The 22,123-nt window shown below is 47.4% G+C and overlaps 2 protein-coding genes across 2 annotated transcripts in view; one reads left to right on the top strand and one right to left on the bottom strand.

Annotated features, from left to right (window-relative positions):
- Positions 1-22,123, bottom strand: part of LOC144119395 (testis-specific serine/threonine-protein kinase 3-like) — a 984,587-nt gene that overhangs the window by 591,143 nt on the left and 371,321 nt on the right. Inside the window, exon 2 of the mRNA XM_077652021.1 lies at positions 21,177-21,396. Coding sequence (XP_077508147.1) covers positions 21,177-21,335 — 159 coding nt within the window. The 5' untranslated portion in view covers positions 21,336-21,396. The remainder of the gene's footprint in view (positions 1-21,176; positions 21,397-22,123) is intronic.
- LOC144119267 (uncharacterized) lies at positions 4,173-5,276 on the top strand. Its single transcript, XM_077651935.1, has one exon. It carries the CDS (start codon positions 4,173-4,175, stop codon positions 5,274-5,276), a length of 1,104 nt encoding a protein of 367 aa, XP_077508061.1.

The following is a 22,123-nucleotide window of genomic DNA, read 5'->3' as shown; positions in this document are numbered from 1 at the left end:
AACGGAGCTTTAGTAATGAAAAGTGCACCACACACGGTGGTTCTAAAGAAGCAAGCGCTGGTGATTTGGTGAATCACAAAATGATTGTGAACATATCTGTCGTCCAGCGCGAGCTATTCTACTACGTCTCTATTCCAGTCACATGGATGGAAGTGCCATTTGTGCCAGTGGATTAATTAGCTTACGCCTATTGTGAAGCATGAAGAAAACAACTTTGCTTGATGGGCAATCAGCGGTAGCCGTGGTGTATCTGAGGCGAAGAGAGAAGTCAAAGTATATATCATCACAATGAGCTTGCAAAGAGGCTGAATCCTTAATCAAGGAGGTTTCCTTGACAAATATTTGTGGTGGATGCGGCATAAAGCCGGCCTCAGGAAAGCACACTTCCGGCAAAGGCATGTTTTTTTTTTTTTTGCTGAGAAGTGTTTATTATGTACACGGCCCGATGGAGAGTCCTATGCTTTCTGTAAGTACCAAAGAATTCTGGCTAAACCGAGCACGCAGAACATATAAATAAAAGCCAGTAAAATTAACTGACGTGTTTCACCTCCTCTGTTAGAGAAAATGTTGTCGAAAAAGTAGTCTAGATAAAAAAGCTTAAGCTGTATCGGCTCTAGGGCGTATCTTCCCTGTTCCCTCCGTAAGCACCGGATGTTCGAAGCTCGAAGATGTGCTGAACTTCATCGAAGCTTTCGCGCATGCGACAAGCCCTAAATATGTAGCTTCTAGTCGGAGACTCAACAGACACATTGTAATCAGCCGCGGTGACAGCAGTGGCCGCTAACGGTTTAACAAAAGCAAAGATGCAGCAGTCATTTTGCTGATGTCGCGAGAGAGCGAGACGGCGCGGTCGCATCATCCCTACTTGCAGCGCTCCACGCGGCGGCCGTCGGCATTCATCGCTCTCGGTGCCGCTAGGGAGGCCGCGGTCGGCTCACTAGCCAGTATATTCTAGGCACTATACCTCAAAGCTGTCGGAGCTAGTTCTTCCGCGCCTTATCTCCGACAAACTAAAACCATGGCCACGTCGTACTAAGCTTTGTAGTTGGACAATTTAATATATGTTTTCTTCTCTGTCCAGGTCATATACATGGTGCATGCTGCCCGCCCCCCCCCCCCCCCCCCCCCTGTATAGAGAAGACTGCCAGGGCCATTGCTGTATAGTACGGTGCAACATGTGGCAAAATAAAGACGGCGGTATTTTTCTTTCTCCGATTGTTTGATGAATCGTTTGTGTGCATTCCGCAGTAGTACCTGAGCCTTAAAACAAGATGATACAGTCCATTCCACATGAAAAATTTGTCTTAACATTTCGACACTGCCTGCACGTTTAGAAACACAACGGCGTATACACCATATGGGTCTGATTTAGTCCTGCATTCAGTGGGAAGGTTTACCCTGCATAAGTGTAATAGTGCTCTTGAGTAGCTCCCATCGTTTGTTCTCACCGTTTGTTCTCATCGTGCAGGTGAGAAAAGATTTCGGATATTGCATACGCTCAAGTGATCCTTTTCTGGTAGTGCTGCTGTGCCCACCGTTTTGTATCCTGGTTCTTGATGTTGCGTTGGCATTAAGAAAATTGCTGCTATTAGGTGGTGATATTGAATCTAACCCGGGTCCTAATTTATGCCAAATGTCAAAACAGCTGAAGGATATTGCAGTCGATATCAAAGATATTAAAGAAAAACACTTGGCAGACATAGAGAACAAGCTTGACCCTCTCACAGTCCTAGAAAGGAAAATTGAATCCTGTCAACAAGAAATAGCTTGCATGAACCAAGTCATAGACACACTTCAACAAAAGATTGACGACCTTGAAAATCGCAGTAGGCGATCCAACCTAATTATCTATGGCCTACCAGAAAAAGAAGATGAAACTAGCGAGAGGTTAGAGCAAACTGTGAACAAAGTCATTATTGAAGACTCTCTAGAGCTAGAAAAAGTTGCCATCGAGAGTTATTAGGAATGGCCGGCAGCTGGTATTAGGATTGGCGCCAGCATGTCTCGAGGATTGCCACCAAGACAGAATCTCACGCTTTGTGTCTGCGGTATGAATTTACCGCGCTCGCCCGGTCGTTGCTGCGTGGGACAAGCGGGAGCAGGGTTCTGCGAAAATCCCTTTAAGGAGTAGCTGTCCCGGGCCGCGACGTTGTTCGAGCTGTATTCCGATTTTCCCCGACGTCTCCACCGAACCGATTACTCCTGACCTCCCGGGCACCGCACCAGCGTGGGAACAGATCGCCACAGTGGCTTGTCTGCAGACTTCGCCGGCCATGCCTAATGGCAGAACCACTGGGGATTATCTCCCGACAGGGCTGCGCCTCGGTTTCTTCGAAGTTCACCGACCGGCGGAGAGTGGGCCGACCACCTTACGTCGCCTGCCAGCCTGATGGGGTCCTGGCCGCACACCCCTCTCCCTCGGGCTCAGCTTATGCTAGGGGCGTGTGCATGTGTGCGGGGGTGTCTGTTTGTGTGTGATAGCGCAAGTTTTGTCCACACCCACCACAGCGAGGGCGTCCCCTACCTGGGGAATCTAGGGAAGACGCAGTGTATAAAACTGGACAGCAGATGCAGTTGAAGGAGCTCACTTCTGAACTCCAAAGCTTGTAAATATGTAAAATAAACCAAGTCTTCTTCCTCCACTAACGAATCCTTCACTCAGCGGCACTCCTGTCCTGGACGGAGCGGGCGTAATCTTGACCGAGGTTGTGTCGAGAAGTGACCCCGATCCCCACCAACAACAAGTGGTTGGCAGCGCTTGGGATGGACCAGGTGACATCGTTCTGCATATACGGGTTAGCGCTTTGTCTTTGTTCTATGATTCACCAGGCTTTAAACTCTGGGTAAAAAGTTTGAACTGCTGGTAATCGGGTGTCTGTAGCATAGTGTAGTTTGCACAGAACCATAGAACATTAGCGAGTGGGCAAATCCACCATTTAGGGCAACGATCATGGACTTCAAGAAGGTTGATAGGGAAGAGCTGTTGCTGATGTGTGATGAGTTGGATATGGAAGTGGAGGAAGGAATGAGGAAAGGGGCAATCATAAAAGCAATCAATAATAGCGATGCGGACGAAGAAGCGATGCAAATTGCATGGGAAATCGCAAAGAAAGAGCTAGAACGGCGAAGAAAGAAAGCAGAAGATGAAAAAAAGAAAGCAGGGAATGAAAGAAAAGAAAAGCAAGCCGCAGATCAGATACAACTGAAAATGATGGAGCTCCAACTCGAAAGCCAGCGTCTGGCAGCCCAAAACGGGGAGCAAGCATTAGTGACAGATTATACAGGGTAGAGTCTCACCGTACAGACAATTGGATGTATCCCTATAAGATGTGCGAAGACATCGGTCTGTATCTAATCAACTTTGAAAGGGCGTGTCAAAAGAGCAAAATCGCAGAAAATTTGTGGTCCCAACGCCTGCTAGGTCTTTTACCGTGCGAGGCGGCTAATGGCTCAGCGAACAGGATGCGGAAAATTATGAAAAGGTGAAATCTGCTCTAATGAAGAAATACCGCCTATCAGATGAGGCATTTCGGCAGCATTTTAGGGGGGCAACAAAAAAAGCAATGAGGATTATGCGGAGTTTGCGTACACATTGAAAAGCAACCTTGTAGAGTGGCTTAAGGGGGCAGGCGTGTACGAAAGCAGGGACAAGGTAGTTGAGTGCGTCTGTCTGGAGCAGTTTTTCCGCAGCAATCCACCGTCCGTAAAACTATGGGTGCAGGACAAAGAAAAGGTAGAGACAGTCGAGCGAGCAGCTCAACTCACAGACGAATTCTCGACGCGGAGAAAGGCGACTGCGGAGGAAGGCCAGTCAGAAAGAGGAACTACCTCACGAAAGTATTTTTCTTCTAGACGGCCTGCTTTAAATGGAAACGGGGGGCAGTGTGTAACACAAAAAAAAAGTCACCGAAAAGGTTCCAGAGAAGAGCGGCAGTCAAACGAAGGACGAATGGGCAGAAAAGGCGGGGAAAAAGGAGTTCGAGGCCAGGCAAGTTTTGCGGTGTTATAACTACCAAGAAACAGGGCACATCGCTGCAAGATGTAGAAACCAGCGATTGGTGTTCTCGTACGTAAACGGTAGTGATGAAAACCTAGAACTCCTTCGCCCCTACCTTCCTGAGTTAGAGGTAAATGGCAAGCCTTGTAAGGTGCTCAGGGACAGTGCGGCTACGATGGATGTAGTGCACCCATCCTATGTTACGTCTGAGGATTTCACGGGAGGAGTAACGTGGATTAAACAGGTGTTGGAGGAGCATAGTGTTTGCTTACCTATGGCAAGGTTTGAAATTTCAGGTCCGTTTGGGAAACTGGTGACGGAGGCAGCCGTCTCGAAAACAGTTCCGCTGGAATATCCTTATCTATTCTCAAACCGGTCTGACCGGCTGTTGCGTGAGCGAGGGCAGATCTTTGGAGAAGGAAAAGTGCAGGCACTAACGCGCTCTAAAACACGCCAGCTCGCCGCTCAGTTAACACAGGACCTGGGACAGGGAGAAGCAGAAATCGGAGCAGAACCTGAAATCATGCAGCCAAACCTAGTGGCTGAACAAGGGGTCGAGGTTGTCGCTAGATCAGGCGACATCGACGAAGCTGCGGCGCCAAGCGAACCGCAGGAAATAGAGCCCGTCGGAGCGTCAATATTGGCCCCGAATTCGCGCAGTTTTGAGCGGCTATTGGAAATAGACATGGATATGCTGAAAGCAGAGCAAAAGAATGACCCTAGTTTGAGGCGCCTGCATGCTACCGCGGAAAATGGCATAGCGAGGCGTAACAGCACTATACTCGAAAAAGGCAGACTGCTGTACAGGCGCTACAGAGATCGCAAAGGCAAGACGTTTGATCAGCTGGTGATTCCGGAAAAATACCGGGCAGACCTTCTGAGTTTGTGTCATGGGAACAGCTGGCCGGGACACTTGGGGATCAAGAAAACGAAAGAGCGACTTTTAATGGAGTACTACTGGCCAGGGTGCTTCAAAGACGTGGAGCGGTACGTGATGTCGTGTGACGCATGTCAACAAGTCGGGAAACCAGGAGACAAATGGAAGACTCCCCTGACCACAGAGCCTTTTCGGCGGTTAGTGATTGACACGATAGGACCCCTATCGCAGTCTCAATCGGGATACAAATATCTCCTTACCATGCCGTGTTCAGCAACGAAATTCCCCGAAGCAGTCCCCTTCAAAGAACTAAGGTCTACAGAGATAGTGGACGCTTTTCTCAGCACCTTTGCACGAATCGGTTATCCCGCGGAGATTCAGGGAACCGCCAGCTGGTATTAGGATTGGCGCCAGCATGTCTCGAGGATTGCCACCAAGACAGAATCTCTCGCCATGTGTCTGCGGTATGCATTTACCGCGCTCGCCCGGTCGTTGCTGCGTGGGACAAGCGGGAGCAGGGTTCTGCGAAAATCCCTTTAAGGAGTAGCTGTCCCGGGCCGCGAAGTTGTTCGAGCTGTCTTCCGATTTTCCCCCACGTCTCCACCGACCCGACTACACCTGACCTCCCGGGCACCGCACCAGCGTGGGAACAGATCGCCACAGTGGCTTGTCTGCAGGCTTCGCCGGCCATGCCTAATGGCAGAACCACTGGGGATTATCTCCCGACGGGGCTGCGCCTCGGTTTCAAGTTCACCGACCGGCGGAGAGCGGGCCGACCACCTGACGTCGCCTGCCAGCCTGACGGGGTCCTGGCCGCATACCCCTCTCCCTCGGGCTCAACTTATGCCAGGGGCGTGTCCATGTGTGCGGAGGTGTCTGTGTGTGATAGCGCAAGTTTTGTCCACACCCACCACGGCGAGGACGTCCCCTACCTGGGGAATCTAGGGAAGACGCAGTGTATAAAACTGGACTGCAGATGCAGTTGAAGGAACTCACTTCAGAACTCAAAAGCTTGTAAATATGTAAAATAAACCAAGTCTTCTTCCTCCACTAACGAATCCTTCACTCAGCGGCACTCCTGTCCTGGACGGAGCGGGCGTCATCTTGACCGAGGTTGTGTCGAGAAGCGACCCCGATCCCCACCTTCAACAGCGTATACATAGGTTGGGGAAACCCGCGGTAGACAAAACTCGACTGGTAATAATGAAGTTACTTGACTACAGACAAAAAGTTGCAATCCTAAGTCAAGGATTCAAACTCAAAAGAACAGACTATTCAATCGGTGAAGACTTCTCTAAAAGAATACGAAACATACGGAAGAAACTTTGGGATAGTGCAAAATCAAATCGCGAAAAATAGGAGAAGTATCCCTTCGTTATGACAAGCTTTACATCAACAAACGCTCATATATTTGGGATAATGAAAAGAACGAGAATGTACCGATGCAAAAAAACGACCCAGAAACAAGCCGCCGAATCACCCGTCAAACCGCACAAGCTGCGCTATAAAAAAATTGAGATCGATAAATGTAAATGCCCGCAGTGTTCTAAATAAAACGGAAGACTTAGAAAGCTTTCTAGTCGACTACGATCCCGATATTGTGGCCATCACGGAAACATGGCTACCATCCGCTATATTCGATCACGAGATTGCCCCGCCAAACTACACAATCATCCGGAAAGACCGGCCTTCACGAGGTGGAGGCGTGGCCTTACTGATAAAAAATTCTCTTCATTTTGTCCTTCTTCCCAAGGTGGACAACGCTGAAGCAGTTTTCTGCAAACTATTGTGCGATGGGATGTCGGTCATAACTTGTTGCGTTTATTGAAGCCCTTCCTCTGACTGTGCATGTCTTTCAGCAATTCAACAATATATGTAGCGTCATGTCCATCAATCCAGGATTATTCTTGTGGGAGACTGTAACCTTGCCGATATAGACTGGCCCACAATGCACTGCACATCAGAAGCTTGAGAAGTGCTAATAGACAATGCTAAATTTTAACCTTCATCAACTTGTCACTAGTCCTACTCGCATTCAAGGCTAAGCAAAAAATATCCTCGACCTCATATTTCTTAGTGACCATTATCCTGTAAGTGCAGCAAAAATGGAAATTATTGAAGGGATAGCTGAGCACAGTATACCTATGTGCACACTCCTGCTCGATCATTCCATTACCAACCCGTCTACGGTAAACAGTTTTTTCAACTTTCATAGGGTAGATGACACCAGCATACTAACTCATCTGTCGCATGAGTTCAATTCCTTCTTGGAAAAAGCTTCTGAAGATTCTACTGACGTAAATACTTTATGGCTACATTTTAAAAGCATCGTCCTTCACTGTGTAAAAAATTTCATCCAATGATAAAGAAAAAACAGCAGCTTAAGGATTCATGGATTACACGTTACGTCATTCATGCTAAACGGCGCGTAAAACGGCTTCGTAGGGTTAACAAGATCAGCACAAAATTATCCACAACTTTAAAGTTAAAATCTGCGGTATCGCAGTTCAAGCAAAAACTAAAGGATTCGAAACAATCTACTACACTGTCACTTTACCTAGCTTCTTGAGGAACAGTCCAAAAAGATTCTGGAAACATCGGCGCACTACCCAGCCAACGACAACCAAACTAACCAAAGACGATAAAAGTACAATGGCTAATCAATACAATTTCTTCCAGTCAGTCTTCACGAAAGACAACGGTTCACTTCCCCCTCTCCCGCCACCCCGTTCCTCGGTGCTTGATCCCTTAACAATAACAGACGCCGAAATTAAAAATCTTCTCAACATTGAATCTAAGAAAGCAAGCGGTCCCGACGAAATTTCAAATGAATTCCTAAAAAAAAAAATACGTTGAGTGGTGCCGTAGGTATCTAGGACAGATTTTTCTCAAGTCACTTCAACTGCTAATCTGCCACATGATTGGAAAAAGGCTAAAATAGTGCCGATCCACAAGACAGGAGACAAAAATAATGTTGCTAATTTCAGACCTATATCGCTAACCAGCACTTCATGCAAAATACTAGAGCATATCATTTTAGAACACATAACAGTCTTTCTAGAACGCGAAATGATGCTCTCGCCCCACCAGCATGGTTTTCGATCAGGCTTATCAACCATCACTCAACTAACAGAGGTAGTTCATGACCTTGCTTTTGTGTTAATAAGCGTTCTCAAATTGACATATTACTTGATTTTTCTAAAGCCTTTGATTGCGTAAGTCGCGCCAAGCTCATCGCAAAACTGGAACAAGCTATTGGGAAGGGAGAAGTTTCCGCTTGGAATACAGATTTTTTAACAAACCGCTCTCAGCTTGTTTTGTTCGATCGTACGCCATCTGATATCGCACCTGTCATATCTGGAGTATCACAAGGCTCAGTTCTTGGGCCACTGCTATTTATAATATTTATTACCGATACAACCAATAATATAGGGTGCAAAATTAAACTCTTTGATGATGGCTGTGTGATATATAAAAAAATTAACAGACATGACGACTATCTTGCTCTTTCTGGTTCTCTTAACACGCTAGCCGAGTGGTGCTCCAAGTGGCAAATGTCTATTAATGTAAATAAATCAGTGTCAATGACGATAACAACAAAAAAACAGCCATCTTACTTCACCTATACTGTTAATAACATGCCTCTTTCGAAGGTCGACCAACATAAATACTTAGGCATAACATTTGCATCAAACCTCAATGGGAAACACACATAACTAATATTACAACTACTGCACTGCGAAAGCTATATAATCTAAAAAGACGCCTAAAGCTCGCTCCAATGACTATTAAGTTTCTGGCGTACAAAACATTAGTGAGACCTATTTTAAAATACGCTAACACAGTTTGGTTTCCTTACACAACAACTAACATAGCTAAACTTGAAGGCGAACAAAGAAAAGCTGTAAGGTTCTGTTATAGTGTTGTAAGGGGGTGAGCATAGAAGCGAATGCCGGAACGGGTCACCGACGTGCCCTAACGAGGGCGCGGGAAAAGCGCCCCATAAAACGACAGTACACGTTGCTGGCGGGAGTCAGACTGGCCCCTCTCCTTGAAAAGCAGGGAAGCGTTTATTATTTTTTCCCTTTCCCCCGTGCAGCTGGGTGCCGCTGAGAAGGCGCCTGCGGTGTCCTTGCCGTCTGCTGCCTTGGGGAATCGTCACACCCCTGCCTTTGTTGTGAAGCCTGCTGCACGGCACTGGGGACGAGCCGTGTCTTGTTTATGCCTCTACAGTCCGTAGCAGATAACAGGCTTCCGGACCCGGGTAGACCGGCGAAGCTGGGGGTGCAAAGGTGCCGCACTTGACTGCTGTTGCCACGCCGAAGCTGTTGTAGACGGCTCGGTGCTTAATGAGCAGCGAGGTGGGGACAGCTGTTCCGTGTCCGTTGTCGCTACTAGTGCAGGAGGAGGCTCCTCGTCGTCTGAGAGAACGCCGGGCGTCCTGCGCGGTCGCACGTGGTCCGCGTGCCTTTTTCACAGCGTTCCGCCTTCGAGTTCTATTTGAAGCGACGAAGAACTTGTGGGATGGCGAACCGTTCCGGAAATCCAAGCTGGGCCCTGGTCGGAAGTTCAAAGACGGGCTCGCCGGGCGAAGGCAAACAGTTTTTGCGTGCGTTACATTCGCAGCGCATAGCTGCCTGCTCATGAGGAGCTCAGCGGGAGGGGACCCAGTAAACGCGTGCGGCGTTGTTCTGTAGGAAAGCAGGATCCTGTCGATGTTCGTTTGCGAAATCTCCAGGCGCCGCCTTCTTTAGTTTCCCCTTAATTGTTTGCACGACGCGTTCCGCTGCTCCGTTCGATGCTGGGTGGTATGGTGAAGCGTCGCAACTGAGAACGATTTGCTTGGAAGAATCGAAATGATGTAGTACCGGCGCAGAAGTCAGGAGAACTTTACTTTCTCTGAAAGCTTGTTCCTCTACGCTTGTCCACTTCCAAGGAGTTTCTTTTGTAAGTAGCAGATTCAAGGGCCGGAGAACTGTCGAAAGGTTAGGCAGAAAACGCCTCTAAAAATTAATGAGTCCATGGTAGCTTTGAAGTTGCTTGACGTCCTTTGTACATTGAGCACTCACGACAGCTTCTATTTTCTTTGGTGTTGGCCTCAATCCGTCCGCGTTTATGACATGGCCCAGGTACTCAACTTCTGTCGCTAGAAATGAACACTTCACTAGCTTGAGCTTGAGGCCTGCTTCCTGTAGACCCTCTAGTACACTGGCTACGTTGCTCAAGTGATCTGCGTCGTCCAATCCCGTTACCAAGATGTCATCAAAGTATACGGTGACATGGCGCATGTCTTGTAGCAAATTTTCCATTTCTCTCTGGAATATGGCCGGCGCTCAAGCTACCCCGAAAGGTAGTTTGGTGTACTGGAAGAGGCCCTGAGGCGTATTGATGGTCACTAGCTTCTGTGAGCTCGTGTGAAGTTCTACCTGCTGGTAAGCGTCTTTCAGGTCCAGCCTCGTAAACTTTTTGCCACCTGAAAGTTTCGCCCATAGGTCTTCGACTCGCGACACAGGATATTTTTCCAGCACTGTGGCACCGTTAATTGTGACTTTGAAGTCGCCACTTATGCGCACGCGGCCGTCTTGCTTGAGCACAGGAACAATTAGGGCTGCCCACTTAGACGTTCTGACGGGTGTAAGTTCGCCTTCTCGTTGCATTCTTTGCAGTTCTTCTGCAACTTTGTCTTGCAATGCAGATGGAATCGTTCGTGGTTTGAAGAATTTTGGAGGTGAATCTTCATTGACAACAATTGTGGCTTTCCCACCTTTGAATGTTCCTAGTCCGTCCGAAAATACTTCTTTGTAGCAAGTAAGGAGCTCGTCAACGCTCCTAAGTGAGTCAACGGATCTGACGTCATTTAGGTCGAGCTGAAGCGCACTGATCAAGTTTCGTCCGAGAAGGGTTGGGCACTGGTCTCGAGCAACAAACAAAGGCAGTGTTGCCTCTCTTCGTCCGAACTGGACTGAAACGGTAACCTTGCCCCTAACGCGTGTCAGTCTTCCGCAATAACTCTTGAGAATTACGTCTGATGGGTCTACTGAGAGCTCGGGAAACCGCTGTTGGAATGCGGACTCCCTTATTACGGAGGCACTCCGTGTCTAGCTCCACTCTAAGAGGCCTGCCTGCGACTTGCAAAACTGCTACAAACGGAGGAATTGTTTTCTCGCTGTTCATCTGCCACGTCTCGTAGACCTGTGTCTGGATTTCAGGAAGATTTCCACTGTCCTCAAGGCTGTGAACTGGCTGCTTTGTTTGCCTTTGCGTACTGTGCTTCCTTAACACGTTCTTTTGCTTCGTGTCGGCAGCCGTTGAGCGGCATCCTCTGGCCAGATGCCCGATCTTGCTGCATGCGTTGCACCGAGACTTGGCGTGCTGGCATACTGTTGCGTAGTGCGGCTCTCCACAGCGATAACAACTTAACGTCTGTTTCATTTGCTTGCTCATCTCATTGTGAACTGTCAGCGCTTTGGTCATTCCTTGAGCTTGCATCAACATTCTTGAGTCTCTTTTAGCCGTCTCCATTGCAATTAGAAGCTTGACTGTTGACTATAACGTCAGGTTTGGCTCTTCAAGCAGGCGTCGTTGCATTGACGCATCATCAATGCCGCAAACGAGTCTGTCCCGCAGCATGTTAGGAAGGAAGGTGCCGTACTCACAGTTTGCTGAAAGCTTTTTCAGTGATTCGGTGTAGTCGCCGACAGACTCCTCCGGTTGGCGAGAGCGACTATTGAATCTGAAGCGGCAGACCACCACGGAAGGCTTCGGAATGTAGTGACCCGAAAGCACGGAAAATATCTCGTCGATAGAGACTTGATCTGGAGTTTTAGGCGTCAGCAGGCTCCGTAGTGAGGAGTAGGTACTGGAGCCGCAGCAAGTCAGGAACACGGACTTTTTCTTCTCCTATGGAACGCTGTTGGCGTCGAAGAACAGCTTGACTCGCTCAAGGTACTCCGTCCAGGCTCCTCCTTCCCCGTGGAATGGCACCAATGCACCGTAGTTCGGCATGGTTGCAGATGATGCGATGCCGGAAAACGTTTACCTCGTCGCCAGAATTGTTATAGTATTGTAAGGGGGTGAGCATAGAAGCGAATGCCGGAACGGGTCACCGACCTGCCCTAACGAAGGCGCGGGAAGAGCGCCCCGTAAAGCGACAGTACACGTTGCTGGCGGGAGTCAGACTGGCCCCTCTCCTTGAAAAGCGGGGGAGCGTTTATTATCTTTTCCCTTTCCTCCGTGCAGCTGGGTGCCGCTGAGAAGGCGCCTGCGGTGTCCTTGGCGTCTGCTGCCTTGGGGAATCGTCACAGGCTCATTCACAGCAAATACCGTCCTGCTGACTCACCCTCGCGTCTCTTAGCTTGTTCAGGCCTTAACACACTATCGTCGAGAGCAAAACAAGCTCGACTTAAGTTCCTTTTTAAAATTCTGCATCGTCAGTATAAAATGGATACCACCCAGTACATTTCATATTCGCAAGCTAGAAAAACACGGCATCAACACGAGCAAACGCTAACGGAGTATTCTTTCTCTAACGACACATTCAGGTACTCAATTTTTCCTCGCGTGATCAGAGATTGGAATGAACTTAGCTCATCATTAACAGCAACAAATTATCCGGGTTTGTTTCATAGTTAGAATTAATCACAAAAGATTATTAAGACCTTCTAATGTTTGATCGCGATTCTATTTTAGGTAGCACTCTCAATAAGTAGAATTGAAATGCAGTTGCTTCTTTAAACTATCTCGTTTTTGCTTATGACCATGACGTGCACAGTTGTCATTATATACTACATTGTTTTCTATTGTATGCTTCTATTTATTACCTTGTCGCTTGTATTTTGATGAATTATGTTTCTTCGTGATTTGTGTCACTCACACGTATACTTGTACACGTACAAGAAATCATTTTTATGCCCTTCTGCTAGGCTCTCGGCTGAGAGCGGCAGGATTGTAAAATAAATAAATAAATATTGTCACGAAGTGGTGACTGCAGTCCGGACACCGGAAGGGCTGCCAAAATGGTGCCTAATCAAAAGACTTTATTTGGGCTGACTTGCGCCCACAATGAACTGAACCACTCGGCGGCGGCGTAGCGGCGTATCAACAAGCGTGCTCGCCGGTAGTCGAACAGAATGCCCGCCGCTGTCGGCCGTGCTCAATTTAAAGCTGATAGCGGACTTTCGAGATAAAGCGCGCAAAGCTACTAGAACATTCTGGAACAACGTAGAATCAGCTCTGCCTGGATGCGATCAATCGAGATCAATCTGGTCGCGTATGCATCGCAAACAAAACGATAAATCGGCGTACCAGCAGTTTGAAGGACAGTGAAGGGAAAGTACATTTTAAGCGGGCAGGAGTAACCAAGCGAAGGTTATCTCCTTGGTGGCTAAAATCAAGACAAGAGTAAAATTTCACAAGTCATAGCTAGGTGGCTTGAACCACAGCCCGATTTAAGGGGTTCAGATCCATCCGTCCGTACATCATTCCATCCGTCCATCCATACATCCATACGTCCATCCATCCATCCATCCATCCATCCATCCATCCATCCATCCATCCATCCATCCATCCATCCATCCATCCATCCATCCATCCATACATACATACATACATACATACATACATACGTACGTACGTACATACGTACATACATACATACATACATACATACATACATACATACATACATACATACATACATACATACATACATACATACATACATACATACATACATACATACATACATACATCCGTCCATCCGTCCGTCGATGTATTTCTAGCCTGCGCCTATTTCAGAAATTTTATTATTCCCAGCTCAAACAGCAGCCATACATCTGCGCACCGCCATCACGCACGTCTCACTGCATTGGTCATCCGCTGAAAGTTTTACGCCAGCGTGCCCGTATGACTACATTTTCCAAGTAATTTTTCCTCCGAACAGCAAGCGACTGCAACGAACTTCCCCATGAAATTGCAGCCATCACCTGTCCATCATCAGCCTTGCTAGAAAAAGTTTCGTCCCACCTGTCATCATGAAAAAAAATGTTTTGCTTTCTCATGTTCTTCCCACCCCTTATGTAAAACCCCCTACAGGGGTCTCTAAAGAAATAAAAATGAAATGAAAAAACTCCATCCATCCATCCATCCATTCGTCCGTCCGTCCGTCCGTCCGTCCGTCCGTCCGTCCGTCCGTCCGTCCATCCATCCATCCATCCATCCATCCATCCATCCATCCATCCATCCATCCATCCATCCATCCATCCATCCATCCATCCATCCATCCATCCATCCATCCGTCCGCTCGTCCGTCCGTCCGTCCGTCCGTCCGTCCATCCATCCATCCATCCATCCATCCATCCATCCATCCATCCATCCATCCATCCATCCATCCATCCATCCATCCATCCATCCATCCATCCATCCATCCATCCATCCATCTAGAAATAACACTGCAAAGACTCGCGGCATTACTCCACTCTCAAAGAAGCATCGACCCTTTCCATTAAAAGAAAAAAGGTGACTAGCAGCAAACAAAACCGATCGTGCCAAAAAAACACCGGCTATAGAAACACAGCGTCCTTTAGCGTGGATAATATGGCTTTAGACGGACTACATGGGCAACTTGTTGTACGCGGCGTCTCTGGGACGCAGTGATTGCGTCAGGGATGACTACACAATCCAGTTCGCCTAGCCGACGAGGAACCTTGTAGAGCGTTTGTCGGCGTACAAGGCGGTGTATGGCATTTGTCGAACCTTCGGCGATGACGAAAAATACTCGCTGTAGCTTCGAAGCAGATTGCGGATCTTGTCTTTTCTGTTCCTAGACCATTCTGTAACAACGTAGAATCAGTTCTGCCTGGATGCTATCAATCGATATAAATCTGGTTGCGTCTTGCATCGCAAACAAAACGATAAATCCGCGTGCCGGCAGCTAGGAAGAATGAACAGACACTGCAAAGATTCGCGGCAATAGCACGGGATAGTGCATAGATACCCTTTGCAATAGAGCATTATCTTCTACCCCCAGAAAGGTAACATTATCCATCATCTGAGGGTATACACTTGCACCACAAGGGTGCAAACTTTGCTCTCTTTATGCCGATGTAAGGTTAGTCTTTGACAAATAAACTTTGCACTTCAAGACGTAGCATATATTTACCTGGTGAAGGTGCAAACTTGCACCTTTCATGTTAGCATATGCTTATGCTTTCGCCAGACTAATACTTAACCATTTTAGGGAGGCGTAATGTTATGCCTAGTTGGCTTAAAAGCTACTCTTCTTATTGCAGTGCAAGTTTAGGCTATTAGAAGCGGAACATAACACTGTGTGCAAGAGCATAAATATTTAGTCTCAAAGAAACAGCGTAGCCTTACATCAGAAAAGGTGTCAGCTCAGCTACAAGTGACTCACCCCCAAAATGTCTAAGATCACACCCTTTTTTTAGAGTGTGAGTTCAGTTCCGGTTTCGGGTTCAGGTTCGCTTCGGTTCTCCTTCGACACCCTGGCTACAATGTCACGTGACCTGGGTGACCAACCCGGTTGCCTTTCTGAGATTTGTCACTCAAAACGCCGACGACGACGCTAGATTTTCTGCATAATGGGAGCTTTAACGAAACGCCGTGGCCGCGGTGGGGGCCGCGCCGGTCCGCAAAAAGACCAGCGTGAGACTAAACGGTAGCCGATGCCGAGGAATAGTCGTGACGGAGGGCTATAAACTGGTCGGTCGCTAACAATACTCCCAGACTCTCAAACAGCCTGCCAAAAGTTCGTGAATGGCAGAGTAGGGCGCCTCGCGCTTCTTGTATTCCTCGAATTAGGCGACAGTCTTAAAAAGCAAAAGGCAAAAACTACACGAAACTGACCAGATACAAGATTGTATGAGTGTAGGGGCACACGCCAGTGGCAGGAAATCAAGAGGCGACAGAATAGCTCGAGAATATACTGTGTTTCGAGTATCCCAGGTCGAAAACTTCGAGGAACCCGCGCCAGTGCCCTTGGAGTATTTGGCCATGCTAGAAGGCTATACGGGAAGCAGAAACGATATCATCCGGCTCACAAGGCCCTGAACAGAGGAAGCCGTCATCTGGAAAGAATTACCGACAGGTTAACATCAAAACCTCCAAACACTAAACAAAAATTAGGCAGGGCTTAACCACGGTTATACCAAAAGGTTGAGCGATAGCTGCAGCATGGCTAGACAGACGGTACTGACTCCTCTTCTTCCATGGCTAATGAGGTGCACAGCTGCGCGGCGTTTATATACGCGCCTTGCGTTGATGTCACGTCACGTGAGCTGCCAGTGGGGCCATCTCGAAGAAGCTCATTTAAGGTGAAATGTGGACGATAAATGTGAAGGGTAAATGAGCAAGCCACCATGGTGTACCTTTGTTAAATATGGTACACCGTAGGGTTTTAACTTCGTTAAACCTATCACAGTGCGAAAGCATCCCCAAATCGCCAAGGTCCAATTTTAGCCATGGCTCGGGACAGATTTGTAGGTCGCCATGGTGTCGGGCGCGCTCAATTATGGTTGAACACTGCTTTTGGTCCAAATCGGCCAAGGTCAAATTTCGGGGGTGGCTCAGGAAAGGTTTTGGAAAGGATTCCGGGTCAAATCTAGAGGTGGCCATAATGCCGGGCACACTCAATTATGGTTGAACATCTATTTTACCAAGCTCAAATTTCGGGGAGGGGGCTGGCTGAATTTTGGAAATAACCCTGGAAAATTTCGAGGTCGCCATCATGTTTAGCACGGTCAACTATGATCGTACACCTGACATTTAACTTAAGGGTGTTGCCGAGGGGCTTATCAAGGTGAATAAAGCTGAAGAATCGCACTGACACGGAGATGGACTTTTGCATCTAGCAGAGATACCACTCTAAAATGCACCCCGCCATATATGAAGACGAATGTCCCTGGAGCTACGCGAAACCCACTCTATACCATATTACATGGGCCTGTAAAACATTGATGGTCCCCCCCCCCCCCCTTACCCAACCCAAACCCCGGGTGCGTAGCAAGGGAGAAACGGCTGTCCAGCAACTGCTGCGACGAACATCTTGGTATAATACAGCAAGCCCAAAGGGAGGCAGAGGCTAACGGAGCCCTGGACTGAGAGCAACCGACAATTGACCACAGGTGGATAAGATGGACAACGACGACTCCAGGGATAACAGCAAGGAGGAAGAGGCTCTGAAGACGCTACAAAGTCCGCAAAAAGCAAGAAGGCTAAAGTTTTTCCTTCCTTCCACCCTTCGGGGAGGGCTCCGAAGTAATTCCTTGTAATCAGGTGGGGGGGGGGGGGGGGGACGTAACTTGGATGACTCCAATTTTATTTACTGCCCTCTCCAGCCTCATCATTTCAGTTCAAGTTCCTGATAGCCTCGCTCCTTTCTCCGACAAGGATTTGCACCATATTTAACCCGAGTGGGCATCGCATTGCCCTCGTTAGTATTAAAGAATGAAACTAGCGAGCAGCCTTCTTGGCTCAGAACGTTGTTTCTGCATGCGCCTCAGCCAAAGTTGATCCGCCGCAGAGGGTTACGTAAACTTGTGCTTCCAAATTCTCTCAGGATAATCTGAGGTCCATTTGAACATCCGACCGGATTCCCGACACAAGTGTGCTACAGTTTCAAGTCCGCTACGATGTCATTGCTATTGCATTTATAAATGAATTAGAACGTTTTTTTCTTCGCTTTTTGTTGTGCTTGCTTTCTGTTACATTGACTCGAAATAATTAGTGACATGTTTTATATTTCATGCAGTTCTTTTACCTTGCACTGCTTGACTTGTGACCAAGTCCTGTATGAGCCTGTAAAGGCTGACGGTATCTATAAATAAATAAATAATAAATGTCTCTCCTGATCCACAGCCGCGGGGCAAATGCTGCAAAGGCCATCACGAAGGCGCATTGTAATGGTGCAGTAGGACGAACAAAGGCACGAAACAAACCATTACAAATCTGTTGCTTCTTTCCTCCCCTCTGTTGCCTCTTACTTTCCTCTCTGTTCCCTCTGCTGCGTATTTCCTCCCAGACATCGCAAATCGGCGGCCGCAAGTGTCGCTAGCTACCACCACTAGTTGAAAGGAGGACGAGGAAAAAGCAAGGGCGAGCGCATTTTCGACGCACTCGGCCGGTTCCGGCTGCAAAGCTTTCTACGTAGAAAGAGCCACATCATAAGGCTTATAGCCGAAAACCCTAGCAGCACATGCGACCTTCCTATTTGCCTTGAGGTGCGAATTAGTACAGCTAGGCTATTCTAGAGCGCGTGCCTTCCGCACGTAAGCATGTGAAAGCGAGGAAAAATGTTTTTTTTTCTTCCGGAGAGCAGCTGTAAATATACAGGCAGATACTTAGTAGAGACATGAGCAGTGATTGTGGCTGCAGATCAGGTTCCACACTTTGCCTGCAGAGTCCTTTCCGCTGCACGCGTCGTTTACAAAGCAACGAAGCTTGCCCTGGAGGAGATGAAAATGTCGTGCAACAAAAAGCATGAGTGCCGGCGATGTTTCTTGCGGAAACGCTCCTCTCGCGTCGCGTTCTTTGAAGAAAGATGCGTCTTCTCACCAGGGCTTATTCCTTGCATTCGTGCTCAACAGAGAGCGCAAAATTCTAGCGCTGTTTTTCGGGGCATGCTGTCCCGCTGCCAAACACCGATGGCAGTGAATAACTCTGGCTTCTAAATTCTGCTTTACGTCTTTCCTTTCATTTAATTCTCATGTGAGGGCCAGCGTGGCCAAAGAACCAGGTGGTGCTTCGTGTGCAAGCATCAGAGACCCGTCTTTTTCAAGCGGAAAAAAGGTTAGTAGTGCGCGAATTAGACACGACAGGAGAACAGGAACAAACACGACAACACAGGCGCAGTCGTGTTTGTTCCTGTTCTCATGTCGTGTCTAATTCGCGCAGTACTAACCTTTTTTCTGCAATGAACCAATTAGCCCGCAAGAACGTACTACTTCGTCACATTTTTTTCAAGCGCCCCTGCACACAGCAGCCAGGCGGCATGCCCACTGGAAAACCCGTTTGCACGGCACCTGAGGCATAGGAAGTGAATGCCACCGCGCCTTTGTTTGATCTAAGAGAGGATGTTACCCTGCCCGCAAATGGTCGCTTTCGGATGTCAAGCAGGTTTATGGAGTAATTCATTCAAGTATCAAACTGAGCGTCGTTCGCATTAACAAAAGCGTTTCCACCTATTTATAATTCGTGCTCTGGCATGACAGTCAATGGCCCTAGTGTCTCCCCGTTTCGTTTTCTCTCGGTTCGCAGTAGCAGTCGTGCGAACATTGAATTACAAAGGCTCGCATGGCAATACAACATGAAGTGCTGGGCGAGTTAGTCAGACATAGTTCTTGTAAACCAGCGCAACGGCTCGAAGCCAAACAGAAAGGGACAAAACACAGCGCTGAACTAACAGCAGAATAGATTTATTCAAGGCACCATGCAGTGGTTAAATACACGCTGGTATTGCAGAATAACGGAAAAACACAGAAAAACAAGACAAAATAAGAAAAAATAAAATTAAGAAAAATAAGAAAAAAATAAGAAAAGATATCGTTTCACAGCCTATCATTGTGATTGTGCGAAAGCTTTGCCGAAGCACGTAATCTATGACATTCGGTGTCCGTCTTCTTTTTCCGACATAGCAACAGAAGGGGTGCTTATGCATTGCGTATCTATCCTCATGATTTCTGATGCCTCAATTATCTCCCTGGTGAGCTGGTCTTTGCTTTTTGCTACACTTTTACGACTCTTGAACACTGGGCTGCATGAGCAATCACGACAGTGAATCACGATATGGCGGACGGCATTCTTCACATTATTGTTGTGCTCCTTAATTCTTTCATTTAAACACTGACCAGTTTGGCCTACGTACGACCGACCACAAGTCAGAGGAATTGAATATACCAAGTTGGTCTTGGCACTGAGCATATTTCTTCTCATGCTTCTTCGTGCACACCGGAACATCGCGACGTGTTTTGTTTGGCCGATTTACACGCGCATATAAGGTCCTCAATATTTCAGGGGCTGAAAACACATCTACTCCAGCTCGTTTTCCTATTCTTTTCAAATTATGCGATAAAACATGGATGTAAGGAATTACGGATACGTTTTTTCCTCGGCTGACTTGGTTGGCAGTAGCTCCAAGTTTCAAATTCTTCAGCATTCTCTCCGCTACCGAAGTTAACAAGTGAAGCGGGTATCCTGCAGCAACAAGCCTTTCAACATGGCATGAAAAACTGTGCGTGGTCTTATGCCTACAAGATTTTTTTCATGGCATTGCCTAAGCTAGTGAAACGGAGCATTGCTACATATTCTTTCGGCAATGCCATGAAAAAATCTTGCAGGCATAAGACAACGCACAGTTTTTCATGCCAGGTTGAAAGGCTTGTTGCTGCAGGATACCCGCTTCACTCGTTAACTTCGGTAGCGGAGGGAATGCTGAAAAAGTTGAAACTTGGAGCTACTGCCAACCAAGTCAGCCGAGGAAAAAACGTATCCGTAATTCCTTACATTCATGTTTTATCGCATAATTTGAAAAGAATAGGAAAACGAGCTGGAGTAGATGTTTTCAGCCCCTGTAAAATTGAGGACCTTATGTGCGAGTGTAAATCGGCCAAACAAAACACGTCGGGATGTTCCTGTGTGCACAAAAAAGCATGAGAAGAAATATGTTCAGTGCCAAGACAACTTGGTATATTCAATTCCTCTGTCTTGTGGCCGGTCGTACAATGGCCAAACTTGTCGGTGTTTAAATGAAAGAATTAAGGAGCACAACAATAACGTTAAGAATGCCGTCCGCCATATCATGATTCACTGTCGTGATTGCTCATGCCGCCGAGTGTTCAAGAGCAGTAAAATTGTAGCAAAAAGCAAAGACCAGCTCACCAGGGAGATAACTGAGGCATCAGAAATCATGATGATAGGTACGCAATGCATAAGCACCCCTTCTGTTGCTATCTGGGATAAAGAACACGGATACCTAATGTCATAGATTACGTGCTTCGGCAAAGCTTTCGCACAATCACAATGATAGGCTGTGAAACAATATTTTTTCTATTTTTTCTTATCTTTCTTATTTTTTCGTACTTTTAATTAATTTTTCCAATTTTTTCTTATTTGTCTTGGTTTTCTCTGTTTTTTCGTTATTCTGCGATACCAGCGTGTATTTAACCTCTGCATGGTGCCCTGAATAAATCTATTCTGTTTTTAGTTCAGCGCTGTGTTTTGTCCCTTTCTGTTTGGCTTCGAGCCGTTGCGCTGGTTTACAAGAACTATCTCATGGCAAGCGCAACGCACCAGTATCTTTTCCAGCAGGTCCCCGCCGCAGGCCATTTCCATGATGATGAACACTTTGCTCGGTTCTTCAATGATGGTGAAGATCTGCGTGATGTGCGGGTGCCTCGTCGAGCCGAGGATCTTGAGTTCGCGGGGTAGGAACTTGACCCGGTAGATCATAGAGGACTTCTCCTTGGAGATGATCTTGCACGCGTACGTGGCGCCCTCCTTGGACACAAGCCTGCGTGGCCGTTGACGAGGGAAATCTTTGAATAAAGGCGGCAGCAAAGCTCCGTTTATACTGGAACGCCCGCGAACAACGCATTGGCTTCAATATGATTCACAACACGAGAAACGCTTCTATCAATGAATATTGAACTCGACAAAGACTAAGGTGGGAGAAGCATCAGTTTAGTCCACGCACACCCAGCTTTGAAGTTGCGCGGTGAGCCGCGAAACTATTGTCCACCAATGAACAAAACGAACCTAGAACATACTGGGCTCTTTTTACAGCCATTTCCAGGTTTCCGATCACACTTGCCCCTAATTTCCGTGCGCATAATTTTGCGCGGGAACATTTCCACTTGGAAAGGAAAGCTCCGCTGTGAAGGCTCAGAGGAAACTGCCTGCGTAGGGCTGTTCCAGTTAAACAATATGCGCGGTGCCGTTGTACGACGTGTCTCGGAGAATTCTAAAGCCACGATCGTGTGCTAGCAGAACCCAACAAGCAGCGGGAAGGCCTTAACTCATCATCAACTTAAGCGCGTCCAGTGCAAGACAAATGCCTCTCATATCTTTCCAATTAACCTGTCCCTGTGCCAACTGCTTTGAAAGCTTCGGAAAGGAGCACAGGTTTACAATAGGCAGCGAAGTCTTGGAACTGGTAATGGAATACACATACGGCAGACAGTGAATGCAGATTCGAATCACGAGAAGGAAATAACTAGGAGAATAAGTATAAGACGCGG

The sequence above is a fragment of the Amblyomma americanum genome, chromosome 2 (assembly GCF_052857255.1).
Source record: "Amblyomma americanum isolate KBUSLIRL-KWMA chromosome 2, ASM5285725v1, whole genome shotgun sequence".
NCBI classification, from domain to species: domain Eukaryota; kingdom Metazoa; phylum Arthropoda; class Arachnida; order Ixodida; family Ixodidae; genus Amblyomma; species Amblyomma americanum.
Note: the sequence above shows the minus strand (reverse complement) of the source record. Positions and strands in the feature narration are given on the sequence as shown.